Genomic DNA, 18,029 nt, shown 5'->3' with positions numbered 1-18,029 from the left:
ACACACACTGAGTAGACCCACATCATATGTGCGTGTCCTATTTGAATCCTTAATGAATGTAAGGAACAATGATGGAATATACAAAAGAAGAAGAATGGTAGGGATTTTACCTCTTATTTTCAATACATTTCAGTTGCTATTGTACCCGGGCCAGCAGTAGGTTACATGGTTCGATTTTATTGTGTGCTGCATTGCCATTTGTATGATAATCACATGGATTTCTTTCCTTACGTTCCTTCGTCCCTGAATAACAAGACTGTCAAGGTTAGCTTATACTGAATGCAATGTATGTCACCCCCTCAGCTGCTTGTTCAAGGATTCCTGGTGTGTAAGTTATAAAATGAATGTATATGGGCACATCAATGTGATTAACCTGCTTGATAAAAAAAACAGACTTCCCAACTGAGTCCAGATTCAAGGATGGCTAGACTAAAAAGATAAATATGCATTCACAGGAGAAATAAAGCCCACAAGATGACCTGAGAATAGTAATTACGAGGGTTTTTTAAAAGTTACAATATTACCACTTATAACTCTTGGACTGTACTGACATGTAGGGTGTCCTTTAGCACTGGCACTTTCCTTTTTTAAATCATTTATCTATTTTATTATGGGATAAATGGTATGCATTTGTGGGGGGGGGAGGAAGGGCGGTGGGGTGTCAATATGTTTCTACATGTGTTTTTTTAAAGATTATTTTTTGGGCTTTTTATGCCTTTATTTGAACAGGACAGATTAGACTTGAAAAGGGAGAGAGAGGGGGAATGACATGCAGCAAAGTGCCGCAGGTTGGAGTCAAACCCGCCACCGCTGCGTCAAGAAGTAAACCTCTATATATGGGCGCCCCCTCTACCAGGTGATCTAATCAGGCGCCCTACATGTGTTTTTAACGGGTATGGACTGTCCTGCTATGAATGCTTTGTTTTTTTGTAAGGAGCACACTGCACCAAATTCCTAGCAACTTAGTTGCATGGCAATAAAGTATTGAATCTTGAATCTTGAAAGCTTGTCAAGCTGATCAAGCTGACTTCAGTGGTGTCATTTCCCAAAAGGTTGCTCAAGTTTAATTTCAGTACATGAACTATCATAAAAAAAATTCTAAATTAGTTTCAGAAATAGACGTAGACATACACTGTTGATTAGCTTCTGATTACAAGTCCAAAAAGTTCAATGTGTATTCATCGGTCTTGTCCCTTTGTACAACCTTTTCAGCATTCAAGAGATACTTAGAGCGGGACATTAATCCTGAAACAACCTTTGTTTCTCTTTTGGCCTTGTAATGACTTGAAGAAAGCAACATCAGCTTTTACATGACCTTTTGTTATGCACAGCATCAACATATGTTGTTTTCTGTAACCCCAAACAGGTGTCCCTCCCAGGTTTGAAGGGCATGTACAAAAGTACTGAGGCAGGTAATCTCAGGCAGCAGCTTTTTCTGCAAAACCTCCTCCCACCTCCCACCTCCTCAACCTGGCTCCAAAGTTCCTTCCTCTTTTATAGACCGAACGTCTGATGCTGTAAGAGATATCAAGCTGAGTCTCATTATGATGCAGACCATGAGAACTGTGGGGCAATAGATCAATATCCCAAAAGCAATAACACAAGCAATTGACTGCTTGGCTTTCCTACCTTCTAGCGTGTGTTTTTTGTACCATTAATGAGCACGCCCATAGAAATAAAAATGGATAGAAAGGCCATTGAGCTGTTTGCCGTGGTCATTTGATTGGTACACAACAAAATGGCGATTGTTGTTAGGTGTCATGGTGACAGTACAGTAGGGCCGTAAACTGTGTCGCAGGCAGCTCACTGGGAGGAAAGCATTGATGTGTTAAGAGGAGGAGAGCAGCCCGACGCAGCTCGGGAGATGTTCTCCGAAGCAGGGGGGAGTGAGGAGGAGGGACAGTTAGACCTACCGGCAATGGGTCAGCGGACCGCTGTTCGGCTTATTCTCTGTAACCAATGCAGCATGAAAGCGCGGCACAACCAGCAAGCCAGCCAGCTTGTAGATGACTTGTTAGTCGGCTATTGTTAGCTTGCTAACTGTACCATATCATTCACAGAACATGAGCCGTACAAATCTGTCACTCATCTGGTGATAGCAACAAGGGTGGACTGGCCATCTGGCATACCGGGCACTTTCCGGGTGGGCCGACATGCTTTTTGGGCCGACGGCCAACACTTTATTTATTTATTTATTATTTTATTTTATTTATTTTTTGTCCGGCCCATGAACCGGCCCATAAAAGTGGTAGGCCTAGATCAGCGGCCCATTGTTTTTTCAATTGACACTGGGCTGGCCCAAAACACTTTAGTCAAAAATATCACATAGGCTAGGTTTTTTTTTTCTGACAGACACGGCCCATGAAACACATAGCTCAGCGGCCCATCGGTTGTTTTCTTAATTGACACTGGACTGGCCCAATCATATCTTTAAACAGCACCCTCTTTGGGATTTCTGCCTGCATGCAGTTTCAGCACATCTGCCAGGCTAAAATAGTGATAGAGATCATGCAGAAGAAACTCAAAGGAGGTGCAGAGAAGCAGCGCGAAAAAAAGAAACAGGCCCTTCAGGCAGACGCTGCCAAATGTGTCAAATTGTTTACCATGTTTTCAGCAGTAGTAGGACCTTCATCAGCTGGGCCAGATTAACCATTTGGGCAACTAGGCAGTTGCCCAGGGCCTCTAAAGGGCCAAGGGCCCGAGCCAAACATATGTTTAGATCCCGTTAACCAGTAAAAACAAAACAAAAAACACTGCGATGTCGAGCTGACAGAACTTCCCCGCATTTGTCAGCTCGCGTCACTGACGGGAGATGCGATGTGAGCAGACGGGAGAGAGCGATCAGAGCAGAGAAGCGCATTTAGCGGTGAAGATGTACAGTAGCTAGGCTAACTAAAGTCTGCAGTTTGAGCACAAATACTGCAGCTCCTCCAGACCAGCGGAGGTGTCGTGTCTTGTTTCCCGGCTGCTGAGTAGAGTGACGGGGGTTATGTCAGGAGACTCCACCACGGTCAGGCTAACACTAAGCTATTGTAAGCTATTTAGTTTCCTTTTAGCAAAACACTCTGAGTGAAATGATTTCCCTCTGGTAAACAGTACGCAGTGTAGATTATATGTTTAGGGCTTTTATTGTGAAAGGTAGGAACGGAACAAGTGTCTCTTGTAAACGCCACCTTTGTCAAAGTTGAGAGTAGTAAAGTTTAAAAGCCATAACGTCAGTGTTACAAAAGGTTGGAGCAGCTAGTTAACAAGAATCAGTTGACCTTGTTTTGGGATTCATGAAGAGTATACCGCTTTATTGTATTAATAAATGGCACTTTTTTTAAGTATTTAATGTGTCAACTCCCACTGATTCTTGCTTACTCATTACATGGCGTTAGTAGTTTTAAGGAGTAGGAGTTGTTATACATATTCAGGCGAGCGCAAGGACGGGTGGTATTTGTGATCTTATGTGGACTGATTTTTGGTCCCAGTCCATCCCTGGATAACAATGTGCTTTGTCTGGGTGAAGCATTAAGTTGTTAAATTTGACTCATTTAGCGGCTGGCTCTCTGCCTTGTAACGTTACTTCCCCACTGCTCGTTTGTTACTGCAAAACCTCACCTCCACAACTTGCCGGAAGTCGGCTTGTACAGAATATCATAAAAATGGCTGCTGCTCTGACCATTCTGTTACATTGATTTGAATAGAAATGGCCTGAAGGCAGCTTTATCTCACGGAAAAAGAGAGAAAGAAAAGAGATGAAGCGAGAGATGAAGCGACTGTTTTGTTGTTATAGTTGCTTACCTTTATCAAATCGCCTGACAACGACATCAGGCTGCTACAGTATTATAACCATACAGCCTTCTACATCAGACTGCTTGCTTGTAGCGGACATTTAGCTAGAAGCTTAATCCCTACAAAACACCACAGTGAATTTAAGCCTGCATGCACTTTAAAAAAATAAAAAATGAATATTCGAATCCCAAAATTGAAAATCGAATACCCTACCCATTGGATCTGGCCACAGTGGCTGGTTCTTGTTTTATCACTCCATTGCAAAAATTAAACTTGTCCACTGTCAAAAGAAAAGACGGAAACTGTTATAGACTCATTCTTAAAGAACAATCGTGGTCAGAGCTAACCGCGGAGACAAATGCATTGCGTTTTCTTTGACTGCTTCACAATAAAAGCCACCCATATCCACACTTGAACACTTTTGTTAACTAGAAGTTACAACGGTAAGCTGTTTATTAGCAGTAACTTAATACAGCTGTGATATGGTGTAAAGAAATAGCCTGGTTGACACCAGACCCTTCTCAGTTGTAACTGAGAGTGGGTCGCGTAAAGCCCGCCTCAATGGTTGTGATTGGTGTAAAGCCCGCGTCAGCGGTTGTGATTGGTGCCTCGATTTCGGGGACATTGGAAATGGGTTTGAATGGGCTCTTCGCCAGACTGACTTGCAGAGCAAATCTCAAATTTGCCGGAAGTTCGTCAGGGTTTACCCAGGCTAGTAAAGAAAGTGAACAGTGAGGCTGATATCAATGAGATAATTATTCTGGAACCCCACTGCAGCTTTCCAAGCAGGGTCTTCCTGCTTCTTATCATGGCAGCAGTATTGAATCCCCCTGGATGTGTTTGGCAGAGAGTCAATGGACCTAATATAGAGTGATTCTTCTCCAGAGACATATCCATGTGAATGTGGTTCTTGTTTCACAGTTATCACTCACAAAGAGCTGTCAAACACATAGTGGCATTCTCTTGATCCAATTAATTAGGGCCTAACAAGGCATGGAGAGGGAAGGGAGTTGGATCTACTGGGAGTCAAAGGTCTCTACAAGCCGGGCCAACATCTCATCACACACTGGCCATTAATGACACATGTGAAGTACTGCTGTGCTGAAGAAAGTTGTGAACGTAGAACATGCTCACTAAAGTTTCCAGCCACATATAAACATGTAGTAAAGCTTGCCAATCTCCCTCATAATACACAATCATTTGTGTTTGGATAAGTTAAAATGTTGAGTAAGCCAAACGCTTCTTGCTGAGGTTCTGTATAAGTTAAAAGTGAGATGAAATCTTCTGTGCACACAATTTGCAATTTCTTGGCTGCGTCACTCCCTGTTTCTGAAATAATTAATCAAGTAGTGGTGAACCGGGGTGGCATCCTCTGCTGCATGGAGCAGATGTTGTAAATCCACTGCAGCTCACACAGACAGGTGCCCTCCAGCCGGTTCCTGTCTGATGCCTTGGTAATGGCGTGTTTCCTTTCCTTGAACACTAGAGGAATCGAGCAGCGCTTAGATCAACTCTATCATCTCCGCATTACAAGGTTATACAGCAGAGCAAGTTGACTAATCACCTTGTGAGGGGGCTTGGTGGAACAAAATGTACAAGACACAAACATGTACTGAATATCCAGACCAAAGCAAACAGATTCTTAAAGGGTAACATCAGGTTTTTTCAACCTGGACCCTATTTTCCTGGACTCTATTGTTGTTCCCATTCAGTAGACGGTACTACTGGGGACATAGTACGACTGACATGGTTTAGAGTGAGAACGTGGGGCCTTAGAGGGTCCATGGATTGCTGCGAGGTTTTACTATTTCGGTGTCTAATACTATTTCTTGGTGTAGACAATAATTCAGTTTATATTGTGCAAACAAGCATTTCCAGTCATTCCTTTTTATCATGGCCAGGACGAAGCCACAAACAAATTTCACTGATTTGATTAACTGAAGAGCTCCTTCTAGGCATAAAGATGCCAAATTAATTTCAGTAAAAAACTGCTTGCTGTCATAGCTCTGCTGGTATATGGTCTAGTCTGGGAACGCTGATAAGAAGCTATTCCTTTTGCTGCCTGAAGTGTAATTCACTTGCCTGTGCATGTAAACAAACAATATAATGGTAATTAAATGCTATAAAGTTTGAGGCTGCACTTATGTTGATCAAATAATAGCAATAATACAGCACATAGTACATATGCACAGCTACAGATATCAGAAAGCTCAGTTGGTGAGCTCATTCATCCTGCCTTTCTGGAAACCTGTGTTGGGACCACAATGATACAAGGATGCTGCATCCATCATTTGCAAGCACCGTTGTCTAAGCTCCTTTTCTGGCTTTGAGGTCAGTTTATGAACTTTTCTCACAATTTCTTTTCAGTGTTTAGCTCACACCGCTTAAGACTTTGACACATTTGAAAACTTATGGGGCAACAAAATGTGTCAATGTTTATGGCAAGAATAAGTTACGTAAGTTAGTAAGTGAGAGAAGGGGGGAATTATACAATAACTGCTTACTTTCAAGCTTTTATTACTATAAAAAAAAACAAAAAAAAACAAGGCTCCCCAAAAAGCTGACCCTATATGATACAGTAGCTCTTCACAGCAGGAGCATTGGAAAGCGGAATAGGAATGAATATCAGCAGCTGTGATTCCTATTTGCATGGAAATAACATAGGACAGATGACTGGTTCATCAAAAAGTCACTCACTGTCTGCACTCTGTGGTTATTAATGCCAGCAAGTCAAAGAGGACTATATTAATCAAAAAGAAGTTCAACATTGACTGAAGGTTATTACATCAAGAGAGAGCATCGTTATATACATATAGTAAAAGTAAAGTCCACATCTTATCTTATCATTTTTAAGAGGATTATGTCTCTAAATTTCACCAATAGAAAACTGCAATGTTGTTTTGAGCGTACTGCTGATGTCACACCGGTGTTTGTGCAATGAAAATACAAATTTCACATTCAGCTAACTAGAGGAGGGAGACCGGAAAAAACTGTATGTCCTTGGACCTTTGTCGCATGTACTCTTCCATAATTTGCTTCAATCTATCTTCATAAAACTTCACTCACCCCAAATAGATTTAGCAGTGTCCCAGAAATACAACAAGATGGCAGAAAGTGGAGCTTAAGCCCTCCGTTTGAAATTGTGTCACAATGGGGCTGTGCCTACTTGTCTGAAGGAGTCTTGCTCTCTGGATAACCACCGACAGACTCTGAGTTAATGAGCCTGTGTTTGGCCCTTAGAGGCCACTGTATGTCTATAACCTCAGAACCATTTTCTGAATTTCCTAACAGGTCTAATGGAGAGGGAGACGCTGCTTTTAGTCCGATCTGGAGCCCTACTTATGCAAATACTGTGTAATTTGCACCTTCTAGCTCTAAGATTGGTGATCAACGGCAGTTTTCAAACCTATGTGTTATGCAGATTTAAGAAGACCCATTCTGTGAATATATCACTGTCACTTGAGTGCTTTTTTCTTTCATCTGAGTGACAGTGATACAGTCAGTTTTTAGTTTCCCCTTATTTCACTTTTGAACATTACCTGCCAGTATAATAGAGAGCATTGTCTTATACTTAGCAAGAATCAGACCTGAGATCTCAGACACTGACCAGAAACATGATAATTGAGGGTAATGTTGTGACAGCCAAAGGAAAGGGGGTTGGGTGAAAGCAGAAACTGCATGTAATTGAAAATATATAGTGTAGCATGTCCATCCCATATGTTTAATTGACTTAATCCTGTGGCAACTTCAAGAAACGGAACAGCATCTCCTTTCTACTGCCGTTTGCAGTGGGTTTTATTTCACTAAACCCACAACATTTCACCCATTAATGCAACTAGCAGACTGATGGAAACTAACTGCTTGTTCAGCAGTTCACAGAACACATTAAATCAAACAAAACAAAATGTACTGTTCGGAAGATCGATTTACAACCACACAGTGTCAAGTTTTCTACAAAAACAAAGCATCTCACCATGAGCTCGAATGTTCCTCCAGCTTTTACCACAGTGGGATTTTTGTTGCCAAGACCTTTACTGTTGCATGGGCCAGGCTTAATCTAACAAAGCAACAACAAGTGTTTTCCTTTAAACCAGACACTGCGTCTGAGAGTTTACTTATGTTTAAACACAGAGGAAAAGGCAAATGAAAGGAAGATGTTATTCTGGCACTATGGGCTACTGTAGGTTGTTGCTTGTACTATAATAATAATATTGATATTTATTTAAATCATTTACATGATTTTGTAAACCCCAATATGCAATTTACTATATCCACTGTGGCTTACAATATCATTATGTACACATATTCTTAGCATGCATGCACTGGTACTAATTCGTAGAATCTTAAACACCAAGTGCCCATCTTACACATCAAAGTCTGTATCAGGTATTGGCGGTACTGTGGCATACTGTATGTGCGTTTTGCGGCTCCAGAGGGAGACTAAAAGTTTGAAAATGAAAATAAATTTTGGAATGTAGGGTTAGAAAGAAGTGAGCTAGGTCAGGCACTAGCATAACACACCCAAATCTCAAACCACACTGTTGGCATTTGCGTTGCATTGTGGGTAAGGTAGGTGTTGGGTTTTGACAGGGAAGAAAAATTAATGGAATAAAAAGATAATATGCCTTGTTCTGCTCCATCGATTTTGATCCTTTTCCTTTATGAAAAAACAAAAACTGTCCATTGTGAGTTTCACAATTTTGTAGAAAGTTACCATGTTAAATTGGTGCTGTACTCTTTTAATAGTAAGTTTAGTGCTATTCTCCATGATATTTGGGAGCTTGGTAGTTTAGGCTATGATAACCAGCTAGTAGCTTTGTCTGTCTGCCGTTTGGTGTTGAGTTTTGTGCAGCTGCCTGCTGTATCTGAAAAACAATTAGCTGAAAGACACCAAAATGCTTTGTAGAACTGAGGGGAACTGCAGAGTTGTGTCTGTGACCCTGTTTGCACTTGGTTTTAAAATGCGTTTCGGTGATTCGATGGACAGCCAGTACACATCACCGTTTACACCTGTATCTGTAATGCATCTCCAGCTGACCACTTGTGTTCAGATTTTGTTACTGCCTATGTGACTTCTGCTCAAAGGTCAAAGGGCCCCACACACAGTTATTACATCACTTTCTCGCCAGTCACGTTAACGGTTGTGTTGGTACAGCTTGAGACATCGCTGTCAGCAGAACCCAACACATCTCCTTCCATAGGGCAAAACAATGGACGGTCAAGCAAAATGTTGTCCAACTAGTCATAAAATGGGCAAGTTATAGAGCATTGCCGCGCTGTCACTAAAACAACAACCACGTCCTGCATTGATGGGTGACGTATTTTGCTGTCATGTCCTTGTGGGGAATCAGGACACATTAGCGTTTAAACTACAAAAGATATGTGGTCAAATGCGTCCCAGACAAATCGTTTATACTTGTATTTAGCTCTGTCCACTTGATCCGATCCCCCAAGACGCATTTAAAACTAGGTGTAAATAGGGTCTCTGGGTTCATCACCACAATCAAGACCTTTCACATACACACAGCAATTTGATCCAGTGTTGATTTCGCAGAAGCTTTAAGTACCTAATAATAACATTTCAGTATACTGGGGAAAGATGTTTTCATAATTAAAATCAGAAACAAATGATACTGGTTTGTGAAAATATGAGAATAGAATTGCTTAAGCAGCCTGTTGAACATGAGGATGGAAATGTAATATTATGAATGAATAGACAATTAGGTTTTTACAGCTTTTACCATCTTTTGTAAGTATAAATTAGGGTCTGTCCTATTTTTATTGGCAAACTAAGCTTTTTACAACATGAAATATAAATGGAACATAGACAGGAGTCATATTCTGTGTCTTCGCATTACTTGTTTTTGGTCATTTTGTCCTGACCTTCAATCACATAAATCTCAAGATGTAAACACATTCAGTAATGAGTTAACTGTGATATAACTGGAGGCACTCAACTACAATAATGGATTAGGGCTTTAAATTCAGACTCATTTATTTTTCATCCACATTCATCGCCTAATCAATGGAATGTCTTTGGTTTTAACCCTTCCCCAGCAGACCTTGACAATGTCACTGCTTGACTCTACTACTCTACTTTCAACTGTGAGCAACTTTGATGATGATTATGTAAGAAAATGTTGAATACTGTCACTATTAAAGGCCAGAACCATCAGACTGACTGACATCAGATGAATGGCAATGTTTCAACAGCAGATTTTAAAACCTCACTAATTAAAGACAAAGGCATTTTTCTCTTACAATGGCTGGAGAACAGACTCAGCCCACAGGAGAAGTGTAACAGCCTTTCTGTCTCTAAAGCTTTTAACCCCCAGATCTGCCAGTGAGTGAATGCTACTCGGATATATTGATAGGGTTTAGATAGAAAAAAAAACATATCCCTTATAGTTTTATTTCCTGTAGACTATGAGGCTCTTGAGATGCACCACTGACTCTTGAGGATTAATATGTTATTTTAAAAGTTTAGTAAAGGTACCATTAGACAGATGCATTAGGTCATTACTGCAGCTATTTTTTATGCGAAAATCCATAGCATTTTCTTCACCCATTTTACTGCATTATATAATAGTAAGTAGGTAAAATGTACTGTAATTTCAAGCCCATGTCATTTTGCTCTTCTCAATCACAAAATACATATAACTAATTATAGAAAGTCAGTTGCATTAACGTTTCATAAGGTGTAACGTTTCAAATGTAAAGAAAAGCCATAAAATGCCACCAATTTGAGCACAATAACAAATATATTGAATCTCCAGTGTGACCACTTTAAGGACACAACATCGCTATAACACACAATTATACAAGGTGCTGTATAATTATCTGGTTTGGTTGTGATGTGTAAGGAACTGAACAGTTGACCAAGTGTTGTAACCCTGACCGTGAACAGTGAGTATAACGTTTTAAATACATCTTGTGTCATACATGAGGTTAAAGTGGTACTAACGTCTTGGTAAAACTCCCATAGTCAAGGTTACTTTATCTCCTGTCACCAATAACGCCAACGTTTCACTGGGACTGGAATGACTGACCTATCTGTCCCACATGAAGACAGCATGAGCATGTGATGGGCTATATGTCCGCCGTGGTACTGCCTGCTTCAAATGAGATTCATGACAAATGCCCTACTAGAGGCCAGCCAATATGCTAGGTAATAGCATGCTTGGCAGTACTTATCTGTCTCCATTAAAGACTCAGGTCATATCCCACAATGTCAAAACCATTAAATCAAAAAATATAGCATGATGGTAGGCTGCAGCTGTTCGCTGTTGCAGTTAAAAAAGCATCTCTGATTAAGGTAGGAGGTTAAAGTGCAAAAAATCTGAAGACAAACTAAAAACCTGTGACATGCCTTAATCAGAAAATGTTGAATTATGAGAAGAGTTATGACCAATTTGCATATCCTTGTCAGCTGCTACTGGTTTTTCACTGCAACTACCAGTTTGAGTGCAACTAGAGATCACTACTTGTGCTTTCAGTTTGACCCATTAATATTAAATGCAATTACCTTGTGCTACAATTGCGACTTGGTAGAAAATGGTTGTGATGTAACTGTGGTGCCCCTTTTACCATTTCAAGTTAGTACTGCAGGAAAATGCTTATCTAACCTAAAAAAAGAAGACTTGCACTGCACAATTGTGCTTAATTCTATATCATTTTGAGCCTCCGTGTGGATCTGTCAAAGTGAGCCCTGGTGCACATTTATCATGCGGATAAGATCAAAGCTTGGACAGTCAACTACTTGCCTGGGATTCGTTTTTATTTTTCATAACAGTGGAGGCAACAGTGATTTAGTTTGAACTTCTCAACTGACCCTCTGCTAGATTAATGTCTTCTTCAGGACCTGAACATCATCACTGCTCAAGGTTCATGTCTCAGCTCAGACCAACATGAATCAGATACCTACAGTAATGTAGAAATATTGGTTGATTTACACTAATGCAACATGATTATTACTTTTTTGTATTCTAGAGCTGTGACTAAAGGTTATTTTTAATCATCAATTAAACTGTCACTTATTTTTGCATTTAATTGTTTACAATTACAATTTCCCAGATCCAAAAATTGACAAATGTCTCGTTTTGTCTGAACAAAAATCGAAAGATATTCAGTTCACAATGATATTAAACATACATAGCATCAAATAGTCATAGTTGTAGAACAGGAAACTGTGAACATTTAGCATTTTTTCATGAAAATTAATCCAACAATTTTTCTGTTGATTAATAAATGGACTGACATTTATGTTGAACCATAAACATCTGGAAGTTTGTGATGGTTTTGAGATCCTTCTGTTGGCTTGCAGGTATCTGGAGCAGTTAGAGGAGCTGGATAATGTGTGAACTTGGTTTTTTGGTGTTTCCTAATTGATTTGAGCAAATGGCTAAACCAGATAGAATCAGCATCCCTAAAACTATATGATATGTAGAACTAAATTCAGTTTATCAGTAATTTATCTCGAGTATAGGGCAACACTACTGCATATACGTACATTTATATAAAACAAGTACAGAGACTTGAGATCTTTTCAAGCATATGGCTGGAGCACAAGCTGTCCCTGTCTGTCTCTAATCAGCCATTACCAGCCAAATCATCCAACAAATGTGAGACCGTCAAATGTCATTACACAGAGAAAAGCTGATTCAAAAAGCAAAGTGCATTTGTTTCCATTCAGCATGTATTACTCTCTTCATTCATTTATCCAATGAAGACCTTCAAAGAGGACATTAATAATAAATAAAGGGGTAAGACATAATGCATATGCCTGTCTTTGTTAAGCAGGAAAGCTGGTGCCAATTAAAAGGAGAATGATTATCTCTGGTGCCATGGCCATCAGTGGGTAATTATACAGTTAGGAATGTGGCAGTAGGAATGAGATTGACACATTTGTGTATAGTGACAAAGAGACACTGTAAGCCAACAACACACAGCTCTCCTCTCTCCAGACTGTGGATTGTTGCCACAGAAATCGATATTTCAGCTTTGCTCAATTACATGGAGAGCAGGTAGCTCAGTGACACTGCAATGACTGATGTACTGCTGATGATGGTCACTTTTAGAGTCTTTACTAGATTAAACAATCAAGCAAGTCTGGTATAAAACTTTAAAAGCATATAGTAGGTAACATGACGTTTATTATTTGGTATAAGGGTAAAACGCTATTGATTATTACGATAAATATTGTATGATGCAAACATTGATGGGACATGCAATGGGCTTCTGCAGTCAGTAAATATGCATAACTAGGAAGCAAAAAAATATAACCCACACTGACTCATTGGACAAAGGAGCGTTCTTGTGCAGTTTTTATATAGCACACTCAGAAACACACGTACTCAGACACACGCACGTGCGCGTATGCGTAACGCTCTTTTTGGATAACATACAATGCTGTACATCCCAGCTAATCTCAAACAGGAAAATCATGTTCTTAAATTATTATTTAGTAAAACAATTATACTTAAATATACACGTTTTTCTTTTTACATTATTGTTTTTAAATATGCAGGTTGGCACTCAAAAGATGAAAAGCAAAACGACCGACAAACTCTTTCTATTGGATTGATTTGATCAATCAAACTCCTAATGGAGCTGGATGGATAATTTTTTCCCCTGCTGAAGACATTTAATTCCAACATTTGCTACGTTTATTTATTTATTAAACAAAACGCTTTTACTTACCCAAAGTTATGAGATGAAACAGATAAACTCCCCACAGATCCATCTCTATTTGAAACGAGAATTTCAGATAACGCGTCGGACCTACACGTACAGCTGTATGATTACACGGCAAGAAGAGGATATCCTGTTTTACGTGTGGAAATCATTATTGGCAGAAGGAGATTAATCTCTTTTAAAAAAATCCTTAAATCGTCTTTTCAGCTTGTTGTTGCTTTGTTTTATTTTCTTAGAATTCCATCTGTTTCTTCCAAGACGGTGTCACAGTCGCGCTTTAAGCCAGAGCCATGCGTAATAATGTGAGTGAAAGTTGTCCTGTGCGCTGTATGGTCCGACTCCGGTATCGTGAGAGAGAGCCTTCTGTTGCGCGTCGAGGTGGTCGCACACGTCCTTGAGTCCGCTGCTGGAGAGATGCTGACTGCTGCCGGGAAGAACCACTGCCAAGAGGGAGGGAGAGAGGGAGAATGCGTTGTGCAGGAAAGGGCATTAGCCTGATTACAGTCAGGGCTTCTGTGGCGTTAATAGAGTATGGCACAAGGTTAATTCAGAAACAAAACACAGTATTATAATATTAATACAGGTACTCATAGTGTGGCTGTGGTAGTTTATAATGATCTTAACCTGCCTTGTGATATTTTTTAATAATGTTATAGCATTAACTGATGCTCCAATATTCTAATAGTATTTCCATATCATCTTTGTTATTGTATCCTATAGATTTATTATAATATTAAAAACATAACATAGGCTATGTTACATGATTTTTTACTTTATACCGTACTTCTATACAGGCTGATGTACTGGCTTGCCTTTTCATGATTTGTGATGATTTATTCCCTTATCAGCTCAAGGTCCAACAGTTGTTACATTGTTATTTTATTTTGGGGTGCTCATACCGATAATAACTTTCTGGTCCAGTCTGGTCCCTATTTATTTATTCTGTATGCCTCTGTTGTGAAATGTCACAATTTTGACTCCGGTCAGTCACAATCAAATGTGTTACAAGCGTAAATCCGAGACCTAAGTATTCATGATCAATGCTAAGCCTATATCCTCTATAAACGTGACTTTGTACTGATAGAGGTCTTTCAGTTCTCCCAGAATATCAAACAAAAGATTAATATCAATAGAAAAATAGCACTCCAACTCCCAGAAGAGGCAGATGTGGGGCACTCTCAACCAGAAACCTATTTCATTTTGGTTTCCTGTGCACAAAGTTTAAGAGCTCAAAGTACAAATTCATGTCGACAGCACACCTCTAATTGGTTATACAATAAAATACAGACAGACAGGCAGTCCCTTCTTGTAGATTCCTTCCCAAGTCATGGTGAGCCACCTGAAATGGCCATATTTACTCTCAGCAGCTATTTAATGAAACAAACCACCACATTTCTAATGTTAACAGGAGGAAAATACTGTTAAGAACACCAGGAAGTCACCTGGACCGCCTGTGGTGTAGGCAAAAGTTTGCAAATACATTTTGTATAAAAATTAGATTCTTTTATCCTCAGCTGTTTTTTTTCTTTGTTCCATATAAAAGTAAAAACTCCCCCACAGAGAGGTGGATCCAGTTCCTGGTCTCTACCAGAGCTACACAGCACATTTTCAGAGCTGTTCACTGTTTTGAAACAGAATTGTATTTATTTTTCAGTGTTAAGAATTTTACTTTTGCACCATCTGTTCATTTTATGGTTCAGCAGCTCTTTTCGTTGGAAGAGAACATCAGCGGGTCAGGATGTGCATTTGGAGTTTGTTGACTCACCCCTTTAGTGCGTCTCTAAAACGGCAACAACAAATGGAGTTTCCAGATGATCAATGCAAACAAAGCTGGCGAGGAGCAGATAACTAAGGTTCACCATGTTGGATCGGACATACTCAGTGTGTGTGCTTTACTGTATATGTCTGTGAATGTGTGTCAGTGTCTGTAACGCAACAACAGGGGTCCAAAAGGATGATCCAGCTGTGTACCAAAGACAGAATGAAGACCTCTGAAGTGCCATTTCAGCCTGCTGGTGTTATCTTTACTGCCATTCATGGCTGCTCTAATATAGTGCTTCACTGGACTTTCATGAGCTGGCAACATTAAGCATTGTCAGTGCCTTAGTTGTTTCAAGTTGTTTATTTATTTTTGCTGAGGTCTCAAATTGGAAAGACTGTAACTGTAAAATGTCTTTACGCCTCAACGATTGTAATTTTAACTCCCTAACCAGCTTGCAATGAGAATATTTGGAACAATACATTACCATCTCTATTGGGAGTTAGAGTGCTTGAATGTGGGGAAGATGTGCTTTATGAATCTTTAAAAAGCAACTCAGTGCCATAGGGAGCTTCGGGTAAAGTACATATATTTGCAATGTGCATGTGCATTTGTAATTCAAATCAACATTAAATGTTGCAAAAATGAAAAAGCCCCATCAACAGTTTAGGAGAATTAGAGATAAAATGTTTTCCTGTGAATCTATAAAGTCTCTGGCTCCCTCCTAGTGGATTGTGGATGCAGAGGGCTTTGTCTTTCTCACCCCCAACCCAACGTGATCTGAATCACCTCAGCTGGGATCCAGCTTCAGCAGAAATATGGCATAGCTCAGTCTCTTAAACCAGTGGTTCTCAAACTTTTTTCACATCAAGGACCCCTAAACTGACACAAATTAGAAAACAGACCCCCATCTGATAAGACTTTGTCCCAGGGTCCCCTACATGATAGAATTTTTGCTTTTAGATGTTTTATTACAGATTGAATGAGCAAAATAGTCTTACAATCTGTCATTGTGTTACTTATAGATGAAATTATAGTGAAAATAAATTATTCCCCTTTTTGCTGGGGACCCCCTGGAATCCCTTCAAGGACCCCTGGGGGTCCCCGGACCCCACTTTGAGAACCACTGTCTTAAACCAAAGCCTCTATTTATAAAACATTGTTATTTTGTTCTAGGGATATTAAGTGACTGTAAATAGGCCCAGGATTTCTTGCTTCTCTAACAATCTTTCAATATGGAGAGGTTTAACTCTGGAGATGGACAGCTCTCTGTTCTTGCTTCAGGCAAAGGTACATTGATTTCCTATCTTAGTGAGCCGCAGCAGCGTGGACACAACATTAATGAAGGATTAGTTATTGTACTCATAATCATTGCTGTGTCAAAGTGCCAGAACTGCGTGATAAAAAGGGCCTTTGTAAATATTTGTTGGAGCCATACAGCTACACTTACTGCCAATTGCAGACTTCTAACTTCGCATGACAAACCAAAGCATAGTGGCCTCATTTCCCTTTGCTTCAAAGTAGAGTGTCCCATTTGATGTATGCCAATTCTTTGTTAGTTTGGGGGATTTTTTTTATTTTGGGCTCCTACACACCACTGGCATAGCTTCACAGGTGTTTTCATTTATTTTGCCTGATTAGACCTCGTTAAGTTTGAAGTTGGGCGAGCCAGGCTGGAATTTACGCGAGGTCACCAAATGCCCTGTAACATTTACCTACCTATTCAGACATTTGGACCTACTATAGTAGGAAACAGGTGCAACTTAACAAAGGCTCTGTTCTATTTGTGTCTTATTAATGCCTGGTGCACACTAGAGGATTTTCAAATCATAACTGATTTTAAAAAACGTGGAAGACCACAGACATAACAGATAACCGATTTCTAATATTTAAATCGTAAGAATGCACACACCAGACAATTTAGTCAAGACGTTCTGCTAAACAATTTCAGAGTGGCGATTCCAGGGACTTGGGATCTCGCAGAAACTGTCAGTCATCGTCAGCTAGTTGCACTTGTGTGTGTTACTTTTTTGGGATCACTTTTTACTACTTCAAAGTGCACCCACACTTTAGATTTTTTTTCCAGACATTTTCAGTTGAAGATTTAAATCCCTGCCGCCAAGATGCTCCTCCATCGGTCACAGATCATGGAAAGTGAAACTTAAATCTGTCATGGAGCGGTTGGATTTATTCACGCACTTTGAAAAGATTTATTAAAAAGTTTCTTTACTTTCAAATTTTTCTTTACAGCATTATATGTTGACATGTATATCACAATAGGCTGTATTTTAACTTATTGTGAGAAAACAGGTAGTTATATCTAAAATCAGACATTGAGCAACCCCATATAGCCAAATGGCATGATCCTTGTTTCATAACACTGCGAACTTCTGCGAAGATTCAACTGTGAGATTGGTAGTCGAATCAGGCTTCTTCAATCAAAGCATCGAATATTCGACGTTTGTCTCCTTAAATTCTGACTTTGCCTTGTATTGTTATTTTTCCTAAAATCTACCTTTTTTAAATTGGTTGTCTTAATTGTTTCTCTTTACTTTTTACCATAATTTGAGATATCACAGCTTTACTGTCCTTTCAGAAGACGTTAGCTGCCATTCATTGTTGTGCAGCATTTACCCAGGCTGGATAATCTGTCACAGTAAACATAAAGCCTTCATTTAAATGTTACTTCACTGTCCAATTTGAGGACTTCATTCTAGAACTCCAAACATTCACAGTCGATTAAGAAGCAGGCCATACATACTGCTCCCAGGATAGTGACGTTATGTCCATACTTGATTGT

The 18,029-nt window shown here is 39.7% G+C and overlaps 1 protein-coding gene across 2 annotated transcripts in view; it reads right to left on the bottom strand.

The window, feature by feature from the left end:
• gfra4b (GDNF family receptor alpha 4b) overlaps window positions 1-13,928 on the bottom strand; it is a 44,762-nt gene extending 30,834 nt beyond the window's left edge. For both annotated transcript variants that reach the window (XM_036001383.1, XM_031303453.2), the window contains exon 1: window positions 13,477-13,928. In XM_036001383.1, the coding sequence (XP_035857276.1) occupies window positions 13,477-13,519 (43 nt within the window). In that variant the 5' untranslated portion in view covers window positions 13,520-13,928. The remainder of the gene's footprint in view (window positions 1-13,476) is intronic.
• Window positions 13,929-18,029: the final 4,101 nt, after the last annotated feature.

The sequence above is a fragment of the Sander lucioperca genome, chromosome 1 (genome assembly GCF_008315115.2).
Source record: "Sander lucioperca isolate FBNREF2018 chromosome 1, SLUC_FBN_1.2, whole genome shotgun sequence".
NCBI lineage: Eukaryota > Metazoa > Chordata > Actinopteri > Perciformes > Percidae > Sander > Sander lucioperca.
Note: the sequence above shows the minus strand (reverse complement) of the source record. Positions and strands in the feature narration are given on the sequence as shown.